The sequence below is a fragment of the Lactuca saligna genome, chromosome 8 (genome assembly GCF_052625555.1).
Source record: "Lactuca saligna cultivar CGN05327 chromosome 8, ASM5262555v1, whole genome shotgun sequence".
Classification (NCBI taxonomy): domain Eukaryota; kingdom Viridiplantae; phylum Streptophyta; class Magnoliopsida; order Asterales; family Asteraceae; genus Lactuca; species Lactuca saligna.
The window spans coordinates 59,462,681-59,477,989 of NC_136424.1; the positions used below are offsets into that span (position 1 = coordinate 59,462,681).

The 15,309-nt window shown below is 32.1% G+C and overlaps 1 protein-coding gene across 2 annotated transcripts; it reads left to right on the plus strand.

Moving 5' to 3' along the window:
• The first annotated feature begins 4,475 nt into the window (after positions 1–4,475).
• On the plus strand, positions 4,476–9,146 carry LOC145009143 (uncharacterized). 2 transcript variants are annotated; one of them, XM_078967811.1, is made up of 4 exons: positions 4,476–5,000; positions 6,171–6,391; positions 6,553–7,222; positions 7,327–9,146. In XM_078967811.1, the coding sequence occupies exons 2-4, from the start codon at positions 6,173–6,175 to the stop codon at positions 8,958–8,960; spliced, it is 2,523 nt and encodes an 840-aa protein (XP_078823937.1). In that variant the 5' UTR covers positions 4,476–5,000; positions 6,171–6,172; the 3' UTR covers positions 8,961–9,146. The 2 variants fall into 2 exon arrangements, with proteins under 2 accessions (XP_078823937.1, XP_078823938.1); XM_078967812.1 differs by having other exon boundaries at positions 4,479–5,000; positions 6,559–7,222.
• Positions 9,147–15,309: the final 6,163 nt, after the last annotated feature.

Consider the following 15,309-nt stretch of genomic DNA (forward strand, 5'->3'; position numbering starts at 1 on the left):
TCTTGTGGGTTAGGGAGAATAATTGGAGGAGGAGGAGGAAATGAAGCATGATTTCTTGTTCCTCGATCGAATCGTGGAATATCATCTTCATGTGGAATGCTTGTTCCACGGGATTTGAGAAGACCATAGTTGTCGAACTTTGACATCGGGAGAAAAACGAATTCAAGTTAGTTGATTGATTGAGTCCTTGGTAAATCACCCAAATGAAATTCCAAGGCTAGGACCCAACACAATATCCTACAACTCGGGAGAGGGATGCCGTAACCCAAATGCAGAACATTTGAAGGTAAGTGAATGACGATTCACTAATTTCCACCATGAAAAACGAAAAAGAAATTTAAGTTTTAAATCTATGAAAACTCCTAGATCCTTTGAGATTCATTGAACATTTCAATGGCATGTTTAAATCTCGATATGCCCCTCTTGTTTGTGACTGGGATGCCGAGGATCACAAAGCGGGTGTGAATAACCATGCAAACTACATGGTGCCCTCACATGTTACAATCACCTATTCGATGTGCCGGTAAACCACACACGCTCCACCGAACTATGACAAACATTGAGTCACCCTTTGCTACCTTTGCTTAGAACCATTTAGTGTGCCGGTAAACCACACACGCTCCACTAATGTCTTCGCAAGGGCACAAAGTGTAATTTCATGGAATTGCATCAATTCACTTTGCCTAAGTAACTAAGATTGGGAATTTGAAAAACATTTAGTTACTTGGTATTTCATTATACTTATAATGGAAGGTTTCGTCCTATCCTACCCGTTCGGCTAACGACCCTCCACTAGTCAAGAGTGCGGTGGGTAAGAGTGGATACCCATTCAATCGCCATTTTATAGGCAATTTCCTTAAACACCCCTTATAGACCAGCTTCGTGAATGAGGCCTACTAACGGTAAGACTGACTTTTACTCATACTTATATATAATGTTAGACTTTTAATGTTATATATAGTATAGGGTGTATTTTATACTTTTAAAATACTATGTGGTTAACTTTAATAATTACACTTTTAATTCAATTAAATTGTTAACCTAAACTTTTATGGATTTATTAAACCTCTTTTAATTATACTCCTTAATTAATTAATAAAACCATAAGGGTGTGATTTGAACTTTTCAAAACATTACTAGAGTTTTAGAATTTAACATTTCTAATTAAACTTTTAATCAACTTTTAAATTCCAAAACTTGAGGGCAAGTTTTGAAACCTTTTTCAAAACATTAGGGTTTTAACTATTTAAATTTCAAAACAACAAAACTTTTGGGGTTCAAATTTAAACTATAAAACCTAAAGGGATTAATTTGAAACTATTCCAAACTTTGTCAAGAATATTCTAGATCACATAATTCAAATAAGGCAATTAACTATAATTGGTGGTTATCTAATTAGATCTAGTTCAAATTCTTGCAAGATGATGATCAAATAATTTCCATAACTTCACATATATCAAATAAGGTAACAATTATCTAATTAGATGACCAAAATCTTTTATTTTGACAAGGATAATCATAAGGGATTAATAAAATTCGAATTTTATTAAGTTTAAACAATTATGGTAATTATCCTAAGTCATAATAGGTAAAAATCCCGAAAATCCGCCTGTCTGACGAGTTGACTCGTCGAGTCAGGCATGGACTCGGCGAGTTCAGCCATGGACTCGACGAGTCCAGCCTCCACAATCCAAAAAATCGAATTTTTTAGTTATACAATGCATCAATACAATTGAAACCAATCTAGGCTCTGATACCACTGATGGGTTTTGGTCATAAGACATCTTATGTGCTCATACAAACCCTAATGCTTGGATCTAGGTTTCTCTATTGTACATGCTTTGAATCCAAGACTACAAACCCTAATTCTAGCATACAAGTAATCATATTAACATAAGAATGAGTTTATAGTGTTACCTTGATTGTTATGTAGCAATAACAATCCCAAATCTCCTTGTATTGACTTTGGAAGGCTTAGAGTCACAAGTGTCACTCCTCTAATGGCTCACAAACACCATAAGCAAGTGGAGAAGGTATAAGGAGAGAAGTGAGAGGTTAGAATTCGTATCTAGGACCTCTTGGGAAGGGATACACGAATTCATGACCCTAGGGGTGTTTATATAGGTGTAGAGATAGGGTTTCAGTCATTATCCTTATCTAGTTGATTATCCATTAAGCAACCAATAATATAATCCTTGAATCCTTATCATACTCGAATTCTAAGGCTTTCCAACCTTAAATTCGTCCACCATATAAATAAGATAATCCTTACCTTATTTTGTAACTATCACATAATTACAAATCAGCCCCTCTAGTTTAATTAATTACATTTGATCACAAAACTAATTCTTAATTAATTATTGACCAATATTAATTAAACAAATATGATTTCTCCTTTAATATATTATTCTTATAACATATTAATAAATCATATTATCCTCTCTCTCTTTATTCATTTCTCCAATCAAGTTGCTTTGGTGAAGGCAACCCAAAAGGACCATGCACCATCGGGTCAAGTACATACCAAAATAGTTATGGACTTAGACACTAATCCAACACATACATCATTTACTGGTGGTAGTCAGGGTTTTCAACGGAACATACATCATTTACTGGTGGTAACCAGGGTCTTCAAACGTAAAACACATCACTTATTGGTTGTAGCCAGGGCTTTCAAACGTAATACATTTTACTTACTGGTGATTGACCAGGGTTTCGATACAAACGATATTTACTTATAATGAAAAGAAATCATTTGTACAAATTCAGTGACTAGTTTTCAATACAAAAACATACTTATGAACTCACAAGCTTTATGCTGATACATTTTCAAAACCGTTTGTATTCTCAGGGCAACAATAGACATGTACCTTCGCCAACTTTTGGAGAAGACGGAGCATTTTGGAGTATCGTCTTTATCTTTTGCTACTTATGATGTATACAAACTATGTTTCAAACAGATGTAAATATTCATATTGTAATGTAATGATTGTGTTTACTTTGATTGCTATGATACGATTGTTGTGATATTATGCATGACGTCGCCCGCCCTCGGACGTTTCCGTCGTTAATTCTGACGGTTCGAAGGTGTGACTATATATATATATATATATATATATATATATATATATATATATATATATATATATATATATAAACCATCAGAAATTTCAAAAAATCCATACATACATATAATAGACAAAAACAAATTTAATACATAGATACACATACCGTACACAAATGCACATATATACACATACTATACATAACTGCTTTATACAATACATACATACACACATCGTACATAAATACATGCGCACATTGATATATACACATTGAATACATACATCCACAAATTGTATAAAATACATACAAAATCATCAGGTTTTTCAAGGCAAATTTGAAAATTTTAGATGTTAATCAGTTCAAAAGAAGCACCCATCATTTGGAAACAATAAATTTTGAGATTTTTTGTAGCAATTTTGTATCCGAACAATGGAGGAGATGAGAGGTAACAAGGGTGGAGACTGGCATTGGCGAGGGTGACGTTGTCAGAGATTGACATTGGATATCATAACTTGGCGTCGAAGGTCCGACCTTAGTGGTGGGAGTCAATTTCAAGGAGTTAGGAGCGATTTCATACCTAAACAATGAAGAAGATCGCAAGGTTGGAGACTGATGGTGTTGGAGCTTGGCGTTGGAGGTTGTGAGGTGGGAGCGATATACGAAGTCGTGTTTCGCTTGTGGGTGTCGATAGGTATTTGGGCAAAATGGAAAAAGATTGTAAAATGTTCATTAAGATTTAACATACCACCTCAAGTTTGACCGAATAAGAGATATTTGACTGAATAAAAAACATAATTAAGAGACTATCAAACATTATAAATCTTAACGATTCAAAGCTGCCAGTAAATTAAATTTACAACTATTTTGTACAAATATCTATTATTTATTATATTTTTATGACTAACTTTGTTATCAACATATTACCGCTTGGTGGCCATATTTGATGGGTACGTTGATATATACAACTTTTGTTGGTGTTATGTTCCAACGTTGCACTAAGAAACCATAGGTATCAAAAATGATTTTGAGTATCAAAAGGTCACAAATGACTTTATATCCTTTTCGTCATTATAATATATGATTTGTGATCGGTTAAATATATTAATTTCGACTCAATCATTATATATACTCTTTTTTTTATATAAAACATTTAAAATTAAAACAAGACAATCAATGAAAACAAAAATAAATATAATTTAAAGGAATAGTTTAAGATTTTGTATTAAGTTAATGTTTGAAATCAATTATTATAAAGCATATATAAGATAAAACGTTACATATATATATAAAATTGTATACGAATATATAATGTAGACATTAATAAATGTTGGACAGTTTTAGTATATGATAATAAATTTACATTAATATCTGTACCAAAAGCAAGGTAGAGAGAATCTAGAAATGCTCATTTCTTTTCATTTCCTCAAAAACCCCAGAAAAATTATTTATTTAGCAAAAGAAAAATCAGTGTGTGTGAGGATTGAGGAAAAAGCAGAGAATAAAAAGGAGACCGGATGTTGACAAATTTCATGTCACTGTTCTTAGAAGGTCGTTTGTTTGTGTGAAGATTTCTTATCTGGGATCTCTCTCTTTCTCTCTCTTCAAACCCCTTCTTTCTCTCTCTAAAAAAAAACCTTCCTTTCTTTCAGAAGAGAGAGAGAGAGACACTGGCCCAGCAGATCGAAAATCTTCATCTTTTTCATATGCCCATGAAGTGATGATCTAATTCTAACTTCCTTCAATGGTGGTTTTGTGTCTTTCTTTATTCTGATAAACAATTATTAAATATTTATTATTATTATTATTTTTATCATTACCACCTGTCTATTTTGGCTTCAAGATTCTTTGAGTTCTTGAGGGTTGAAGAAATTGTTCAATGATTCGGTCAATCTAAAATTCTTGGAGCAGGGCGCAAATAAGGATGTGGGTCTAAGGTAAATTTCACATACAATTTCTCAGTTTTTATTAGATTCACGTTGGGTTTTTGGGGTTTGATTATATTCAATAAATTTAGGTCTTTTTTTTTTGAATTACTTTTCTACTTTCTTGATTTGAGTTTTTGATAATTGAGATTAAACACTTGATGTTACTCTGTATTATGACGACTGATGATTATCATGCGGATCTGTTCTTTTTTGTTTGTTTATTATTTTTCTAATTTTGATTCTCCTTTAATTTTAAGCTGCAAAAGGGGAAAAAATTTCACAATCATGGATATAGGGTTCTTGAGATGCTAATTTGTGCGTCGAGTGATAGATTGTTTGAATTTAGCCATAGATTTAATCTGGGATTTCACGAATGATAATTTTATTATTAAAAAGCTTTATTCCTCGTAATTTATTTTATTATAATCATCTGTAACTGCGATCCTTAATGCCTCGGTGCTCTAATTCTTGTTTAAACCTTATGAAATACTATGAAGATTCATTGAATGTTTGTAAAATGCAATTAAGTGCTACATTTAATTGTCCTTGATTTAAGCTAATTTCAAGCTAACTTTTGGGGAAATTTCTACTTGATTACTTCAGCAACATCAAATTTTAATTAATGCAAATATTTTGCGACCAGAAAGATTGTAAAGTTGACTCTTTTTTGTCCAGTAACTTTACTCTTATGCCCTTGATAACATGGTAAATGAGTAAATTCTTTATCTGGAAGTATATAAAAAATGTGTTTGATATCCATAGATAAACATTAATCAAGTGAATATTTTCTCTTTAGATCATATACTATTTTCTTTAGATCAAGTTTGCAATGAATTTGTTACATATAGTCAACTGGTTTTATGAGTTAGTTTAGGGCATTAATTGCATACCTATTTTTAGTCATATGTTTGCGTAATTGTTTGACTATAAACATTAAAAGTTAAATGATACGTGTTGTTTTATATAATTCATGGGAATGTATCAGATTGGCTTTTTCTCGAGATTTACATTAGTGTTTAAGGGGTTGTTTCTTTTTTGACTTAATGAGCTTAATGGGTTAAGCATTTAATTTGGACAAGTATACACGCTTGTTTCTTTTTGACATAATCTGAACATAATGACTTAAAGGGTTCTTGTGTATTAATTGTTATAAAATCTTATTTGTTAATGAATCAAAAGGAATGGGAACAGAAGTACACTGCAAAAGCTCTTTTGAAGGGTATTACTCCATGAGGGATGCAAATGAGGATTCCAATAGTAGTAGCTGGCCTCTTTTTTATGGGGAAAAATCTTTGAATAATGGTCATTATTACAACGGTTTCATACCAAGGACTATTTCAGATGACAAGGATGCATTAAAACAAAAAATGCTTGAACATGAAGCCATCTTCAAGAACCAGGTACTAATACTATCTCTAATCTCTAAAAAAGTTGCTTTTTAAAGTGTCAAATATGTCATTTTCCACTTTGAAAATTGACAAAAACCAAGGACTATTTTCAGAACAAAAAGATTTCAAAGATAAAGAAACCAACCAATAATTTATCTGATTTTGTTGTGGAGAATCAGGTTCACGAACTTCATCGCCTTTACATAAGACAAAGAGACATAATGGAAGAAGTCAAAAGAAAGGAAATAAATAAACACCGAGTTTCTATCGATGCATCATCATCTTCAAGTTTCCTACCTTCTCAAAAGCCTTATGAAGACACTCACACTCACAAATGGCAAATGCCCACCTTTCCTTGTGCTACTAGACCTTCCATTTTTGGAGCCGAAATAAGCAATTCACCATTAAGTTGTTCAAAAGGAAACAACAACAACAACAACAATAATAATAATAATAGTTCAAAAGATTGTGAGATTGTGGAGTGTAGACCTTCAAAAGTTAGAAAAAAGCTATTTGATCTTGAACTTCCACCCGATGAGAACATGGATCATGAAGAACATGAGGGAATGCAATGTAAGCAGGTGTCAGAAGAATCGAGTTTTAGGGGTTCTAATGGGTTGGCTGATCTTAATGAACCGGTTCATGTTGATGAACCCATGGTTCATGGATCTGGATCTTTTGGTGGGTTTGGATCCTCGGCTAAACCACACGTGGGTCAGGGTCAGTTTCTTGACCAGAGACATGAGTTTAGTGCAAGACCTGGTGGAGTGTTTAATCCTTTGTTGATTGAAGGAAAAGGGAATGGAAGTGGAAGGGATTGGTTGTCTAATACCCGTGAAACAGGTAATTCTTTTTTTCTCTTTTTGTATTTTTAATTTTTTTTTTTTTTTGTTGATGATTGTGAAATTTCCTTTAATTTTCTTTCTATGTGTTGACTCTTTTAACAGGGAATAGTAGAGGCAATATGAACTTGGCTCCAGCAACATACTCTGAAATTTCTACAAGATTTCAAGATCATGCTCGATTAAACCAAACCCATTTGCCATTTCCTTCATCACGCACATCTACTTCATACCCACATCCAAATTCATCAAATTTTGCAACTTCTTGGGAAAAACAGAATGGTAGTTTGACTCATAAGTTGACTTCATTTCAGAAACAACCATCTTTTCTCTCATCATCATCTCCACAAAGCCATCACATGGTTCTTGGAGACAAGTGGCAGAGTAACGGATCTTATACCCCAAATGGATTCTATCGTGGATCATCATCCGGGTCAAAAGACCCATGCGCCCGTTTTCCTTCTGGTGTTCTTGATCATCGAAACTACAATAATCTTGATGATAAGTCACAAAAGATCTTCAATGGTTCAAACTTTATAGATTTGGACACCACAAAAGGTATGGACTTGAATACAGTTGAAAACGTGTGTAATGATGACAATGGTAGTTCAAGAAAATGCAATCAAACTGTGCTTCCATGGCTTCAACCCAAACCAGATATCTGTAAAAATGATTCGCCTTCCATTAATAATGGAAAGATTCCTCCGGTTTTTGGGAATTCTTGCGTTTCAGAAAATGGGAAAATAAAGAAGGAAATGGAACAAGAACAACACAGAGGATTTGACATTAATGTAGCTTGGGATGATGACCCTGAAAACAATGATATCGAAAAAGAAATCAATACAGAAAATGAGAAAATCAAAAATCATTTTGATTTGAATTCGTGTGTGACAGAGGATGAAGAAATTACAGTACCAGAATCTGTAAAAAGCTTGAAGAAGATAACAATGGAGATTGATTTAGAAGCTCCAGCTGTTCCAGAGGTTGAGGAAGAAGAAGAAGAAGAAGAAGAAGAAACCATTGATGAGGTCAAGAAACTTGATGAAGAGCTCGCCAAGGTGGCAGCCGAAGCAATGGTTGCAATATTCAGTCAACCAAAGTCAATGTCTGATGTGGCAGTTGGTTCTGAATCTGATGACGAGGGCAAGGACAAGGACAAGGACCATCTCCTATGGTTTGCAGATGTAATCGGAAACGTGGGTCCTGTGTCTAACGCGATCGATGAATACGAAGAGTTGACTTTGAAATTAGAGGAGACTAAAGAACAAGATTACATGCCGAAACCTCTGGCTCCTGATTTCCAGGAGCCAGATGAAGCGGGCCCGTCAGCGGGCCCGCTTCGACCGCGAAGAGGTCAAGCGAGACGAGGTAGGCCCCGGAGGGATTTCCAAAGGGATATCCTTCCGGGCCTTGTGTCTCTTTCGAGACACGAGGTAACCGAAGATCTACAGATCTTCGGAGGGCTAATGAAAGCTACTGGGTATTCATGGAATGTGGGGCTTACAAGGAGGAACGGAACAAGGGGAAGGCGGAAGGCGGTGGTAGTGGTGGCGGACACACCACCTGCCGCCACCCCACCACCACCACCGCCTCCTCCACCGCCATTGTCGGAGCAGCTTGGAAACTTAGAGGTGGTGGGATTGGAGGAGAGAAGCTTAACGGGGTGGGGGAAGACGACTAGACGTCCTCGGAGACAACGGTGTGCTGCGGGTAATTCAGTGGTGGTGCCTTTAACGTAATTTTTGTGAAATTTTTATAATATTTACTACATGAACTCTGAATTTTACAGAGGGAGGTAAAAACCAATTTAGGGAAGCTGATTTATGGCTTGTTGAGAGTGAAATTGTTCTTTGGGATTGTCATTGTACATGTTTGTTTGTCATATCCCAAAATCTTGGTTCGGTTTTAACCCGACCCGACCCGTATTTGTCTGTGTATCCCTTTGCTAACTTGGTGTTTTCATTAGAAATAGTCTTGATCCCCGTTGGATCACCAACAATCATAGTATATTAATCTGGTTAAGTTATATATATATGGATGTTTTCTTTTTTCGAGTTAATACAGAAAAAAAAAAACGACAAAATAGAAAAAGTTAAGATGTTAACTCCCAACTCTATATATATTTTTTGTATAGATTTCTCGTAGTGGGTTATTATTTGGTCAACTATACTTTTTAGCCATTTATCAAGACAATAGTGAGTGGGTGTATGATGTATATATGTGGGAATTAAGATCGAAGAAAAAAACGAGTAAAGTATGAATGATTGTACGGATATATGGTTTGTAGTTGGATAGTTTGGCAGTCGCTTTGTGTACTTTGATAGTGAAATGTTAATGTAATGGGCTATTTTGGTAGGGATGGATGATTTACTATTGCTAGTGGTGGTTGGTACTTTGGATTTTTTTTTTTTTTTTTTTTTTTTTTTCTTTCTATCTTTATGGTATATTACAAGAATAAAAGACCGGGTTGAATCAGTGAGTGGGGTGAGTTGAATAAGTTGAGTGTGTAGACTGTAGAGATTGAGAAGGGAGATTGGAAAGTTTGTTTAAAATGAGAAAGGGTACACGACATGGTATAAAGCATCTCCAATAGTGGAGTTTTCTAAAGTTTTTTTTTTTAAAATATATATATTTATTTAGTTAGTCTTGAAAAAGCTTATTAATGAAAGATTTTTTTTAGTTCCAACAATAAAGAGCAACCAAATCAATCTTGTAAATCACTTTCAAAGTCACTTTCCTAATGCCTTTCGCCATTTAACCATTTGCAAGTCAACAACTCAACATGTAACGACAAATCTTCAAAACTAAAGGGTCTATTATACAATTAAACATGACTACTATTTAAAATTATATTGTTATATTTAATTGTCGACTTTTTATTTCACTAACTTAACCTTATATAAATGTTTTATAATTTATATATGAAAAAGTATATGAATATATGTATATATTGAAAAATATTTGATTTCTATTTATCTATACTTGTTTAACTACATCCATATTATAAAACAAATTATAGAAATACAACAACATAATTTCCAGAGAGTAAAAGATAGACAGAACTTTCAACATATATATATATATATATATATATATATATATATATATATATATATATATATATATATATATATATATATATATATATATATATATATACACGTAAAAACATTCTATTTCGACCATTATATAAAAATGACAATATATATATATATATATATATATATATATATATATATATATATATATATATATATATATATATATATATATATATATACACGTAAAAACATTCTATTTCGACCATTATATAAAAATGACAAAATATAAAAATAAAATTATATTGTTGTTAGTTTGATAACATATTAATTTGTTTTTTTTTTCCTAAAGCTTCTTTGGTGCTAAATACATAAATATTTATTATTAGATTATTTATAGGATTTAATGATAGTTAGTAACTAAGTTAAAAATTTCTAGCTCCTTGCTATAATTTTGAATAAAATTTTTGCCGTTCAAAAAAAATAACTAAATTAAAAATTCGTTCTAAAATTTAATTGAATAGGCTATTTATTATATATAATTAAAATTTTTATTGAAAAATATAAAATGATCGTTAATATGTAAAGAGACAACTTTATATATATATATATATATATATATATATATATATATATATATATATATATATATATATATATATATATATATATATATATGCGTTTTGTATTTGTGTGGTGCAATTGCGAAAGTTATTCAATACAGTTGAAAAAAAAAATAGTATCATTATAGGTATGAGTGGTTCCTCTCAACTCATTCGACCACTACCAAATCACTTTCATTTCATTTTCACATCGATTTTCTCTCTTTTATTTCTTTCATCTTTCCCAACACATAACATATGAAAATAACATTTTTCCAATTCACTCAATTAAAAACATACAGAACATAGTGTACAAGTTCTTAAACATATGGTACAAGATATATATATATATATATATATATATATATATATATATATATATATATATATATATGGTCCAATTCCAACATTTCCATTACGTTACAAAAACAAAAAGTTATGGCGATGACATGTTATTGCCATTGTTGTAGTCGCTTGAGTACATGTGCATTGATAATCAACTCATTTGAATGACATTCTTCCTCCATTATCTTCTTTGACTTTAGTCCAACCTACTTGTATGACTCCTAAGCCCAATTGATTGATATTTAAGTCCAAGTAGGTTATCCATTACATCATTAGCCTAATTTAATTCCATCTTCATTTTGCAAGCAAACCCAAATGCACTTTTTTTTAAATCCACAAGCAGACCACAATCTTCATGTTTCAACATCCCGCACTCCCACAATCGCTCCGCATTGAATAGTTTTTGATAAATTTGCAATTAAACTAAAAGGATTTAAAAGTACTCGATAAAGATATAAAAGAACAAAAAGAGAAAATATACATGAATATTAACTAAAATGAGATGAAATATGCTAAAATAAACTAGCAAAAGAAGTAAATAAAATGAAACTATCAACTAGTGTCAGGGTTAGACGTGTATTAGAGTCGTTAACTGTTGTGATGACTAGACATGCACTAGAGTTATTAGTCAATGTTAGGACTATAAGTGCACTTGATTCATTAGTCACTGTTTGTTCAGGTGGATCGACACTAGAGCCGAGAGCTTTTTTGTATGTTTTAGGATTGCTACTAGCCCAAACATGCTCAACACAGAAGAACCATAAGGTTCCATTTTCTAAAACCAGTTAGTGATAGAAGGGATTACCCATTGCCTTATATGTTAGGATCTAGTTTCTCTTTTTACCAATGTGGGATTGGGTTTGTACACCGACAATCCTCCCCTCAAACCCAAGTTCCGCTCTTAGCCTCCCCTTCAACGACTGTTCATCTTATCCAATCCTTTTACATACCGCCGATACTCTTGGGACACACTCACATGACTTAGGCTATTAGGAAAACTTTCAATACAAGGCTTCAGGATCAACTTCGTTGGACTGGGAATTACTGAGAACTGCACAATCTGCATTGACCACAACATCCGGGCTATGACCGTAGCTTTGATACCATTTGTTAGGATCACTACTAGCCCAAACATGCTCAACATAAAAGAACAATGAGGTTCCATTTTCTAAAACCAACTGGCGATAGAAGGGATTACCCATTTCCTTATATGTTGGCATCTAGTCTCATAAATAGAAGTTAATCATTTTGGAATATGAATATTATCGTTATGAAAAAACGATTGAGTAAATAATCATATATTTGAATAAAATAACTGAGACATAAATTTAGACATGCTAAATTAAAACATACTTTGTTCTAAAACAAATGATGTTTTACATTACAAGAAATTTATGTTCTAATCATAAATAATAAACTAAACTTTGAGAGTTTAGCAACTTGATTGTGCTCAGCTGGTACTCTTCAATAAATATTTGCAAGCCATTTAGAAATATTAGATTAACATTTAAGTACCAAGTACCTAAGTGTTATATGAAAAGAATGAGTTCTATCTAGTAGATACTAGAAGTAGTAGCCTCTTCTAGACTTTCTTTCCAAATGAGAAGAGAAAATCCTCTTCCAGTGTCTAGTTTCTTCACAAAAGAAACAAGATCCATCTATGTGGGCTTTAGTAGATTTCTTGGGCTTAAAGGTGTTCAATGCATAAAACATGGGTCTCCTGGATCATACAAGGTGATTCTTTTAGCCTTGCATTATTCCAATGTTTAAACTAGCTTTAAATAAAATCTCACTGTATTTATTGGAATATAGTTTGAAATGCTATATCATTAGATATATGTTTAAATTATCCAAGAATTCCTAGAAGTCATGAATAACTATTCTTAGCTTGATGTTGGAAGCATCATTAGCATCACATTGATGCATTTACTAGGGTATCATGTTCAGGTTTAATTGCTCAAAGCAAATAGTTTAGGACTAGGACAATTAAGTTTATACAATTTCATATCTCTTATGAGATTGTCTCTTAAGACATGAACTCTTTCATTGAAGTTGTATCTATTGAATGTTACTGTTTCATTAAGTCATTAAAGAAAAATGACAATACATGATAATGAGAATGGATTACTTAACTACAAAATTTTTAACAAAATTCATTTAGTATTTTTAATATTTAATATTCAATAATCAATACCCTTCTAGTTTCCAAAAACATTAATTATCGAAGTCTAGGATCCAAGTTGCAAAACAAATAAATGGTTAGCTATCATTTATCCCATCCATTTGAATTCAACTCGGTATATATCGATTATCAATTATATCTCACTATAGAATTCCTAGATTTATGGGATCGCTAATAACAAATTTAATTAGACATGTTTGATCCCATCTATGCCTCAGAACTCTCTTGCTTAGGTGTCATTTATCACAAAAAATTTCCGATCAAATCGTCCAATTTGAAAAACTTGTGTAATCGGTCTATAACTTGGTTATAGAAATCGAGAAGACACCCCGGCCATCAAAAGACAACACTAAGTGGTTAGGTATCTTTTATCCTACTAGTACATACAAGAGACATGCGGGTGTTTTTCAAAAGGATTGCATAGATTTGAGGTTTGTAAAATAAGGGTCTTTATATATGTTTTATAATTACAGTATAAAAATATATGATATCATGGTTATTACATACATATAATAAACCATGGTATCAATTTTCAAAAGAATATCACTTTTAAAAGTTCTATATAAAAAGCTAGTTTTATATAATTTGACGCAATTCGATTTTAATAACCGGTATTATGTTTGGATGCATTTGAACCTTTTATATCTTTAATAAAATTTCATTTTATTATTTATATATTTAGAGTTTGTATAAGTTACAAAACTCACTATTTTAAAACTTATAATGGAGCATTTCAAAATTTGCCGTTATTCACGATTTTATAAAACCTGGTCTTATAATAATTTGTTACATTTTATGTCCAATTTTGAAAACCCAAACTCCATGTGATGTTTATTTTATCCAAAATTATTTTAGTATATGAAAAACTAATTTTATCAACCAAATAAAATAATTGCATAAAATAAACAACACAAACATGCATAGAAAGATATGTGCAAACCAACTAATGACATTTTGTGAGCCAACACAAAAGATGTCAAGTCCATTCCTAAAGGGACATTTAAGGGGACCAAAAATTTTCTTGCAATGTTTTTGTAGAAGCTCCCACTTGAGTAAACACCTATTGCTTGCAAAAGATTTGAAAGATTTCTTTAAAGGAAAAACTGCAGCTTTCATGACACTTTTAAGAAAGTGTCATCTTTCTGTTCAGCACCTTTTCAGCACATGTGTAGCATTCATGACACGTTTCATAAAGTGTCATGTTCTGCCAGCACATGTTGAACTCGAAAAATTTCCTTTTGTCTGCAAAAAATGGTTCAAACTTCATTTCTTGTTACATATTTGTACAAATAAATTGTTTCTAAAAACTAATCTATTACTTTGCAAAAATAAACAAGTAACTAATATACTTAATTTATTACATATCATATGAATAAATAAATTATTAAAACCATTTTATAACAAAAATAACCAACACAACAACATAACAACACAATGGTCCTTGGCTAGTTTATGCACATCATATACATCAATATACACATCAAACAACCTTTATTTTTCTAAGACAACTTTGAATGAAAAAAGATGCATGAAGCTTTTGTAACATAACACAACAAAAAGTTGTCAAAGAAAATATGTATAAACTTATTTTTATACAAAAACAAGTTATCCATATTCTCCAAAAACTAAGATTTCCAAAAATCAAAAATCTAACCAAACTTGCAACCTGGATCTGATACCAATTGTTGGGTTTTAGTTCAAAAATAGTTTCATAAACTTGAAAAATATGGCAACATAAGACTTTAATTTTGAAGTAACATAAACATTTTATACACACCAATGATCTTCTTGCAAGTTATAGAAAGATTTAAACAACAACCAAAGAAGAGGTGAAAAAGTAACAACCTTTGTAGACCTTTGGGTCTTCTTGGGAGGCTTGGAAGTTGGCCTTCTAGTCAGTAGGACATAAGCAACTAAAGAA

Coding starts and splice junctions, on each gene's coding strand:
- LOC145009143 (XM_078967811.1), top strand. CDS start 6,173: ATGGGAACAGAAGTACACTGCAAAAGCTCTTTTGAAGGGTATTACTCC. Junction 6,392..6,552: donor AAGCCATCTTCAAGAACCAG/GTACTAATACTA, acceptor TTTGTTGTGGAG/AATCAGGTTCACGAACTTCA. Junction 7,223..7,326: donor GTCTAATACCCGTGAAACAG/GTAATTCTTTTT, acceptor CTCTTTTAACAG/GGAATAGTAGAGGCAATATG.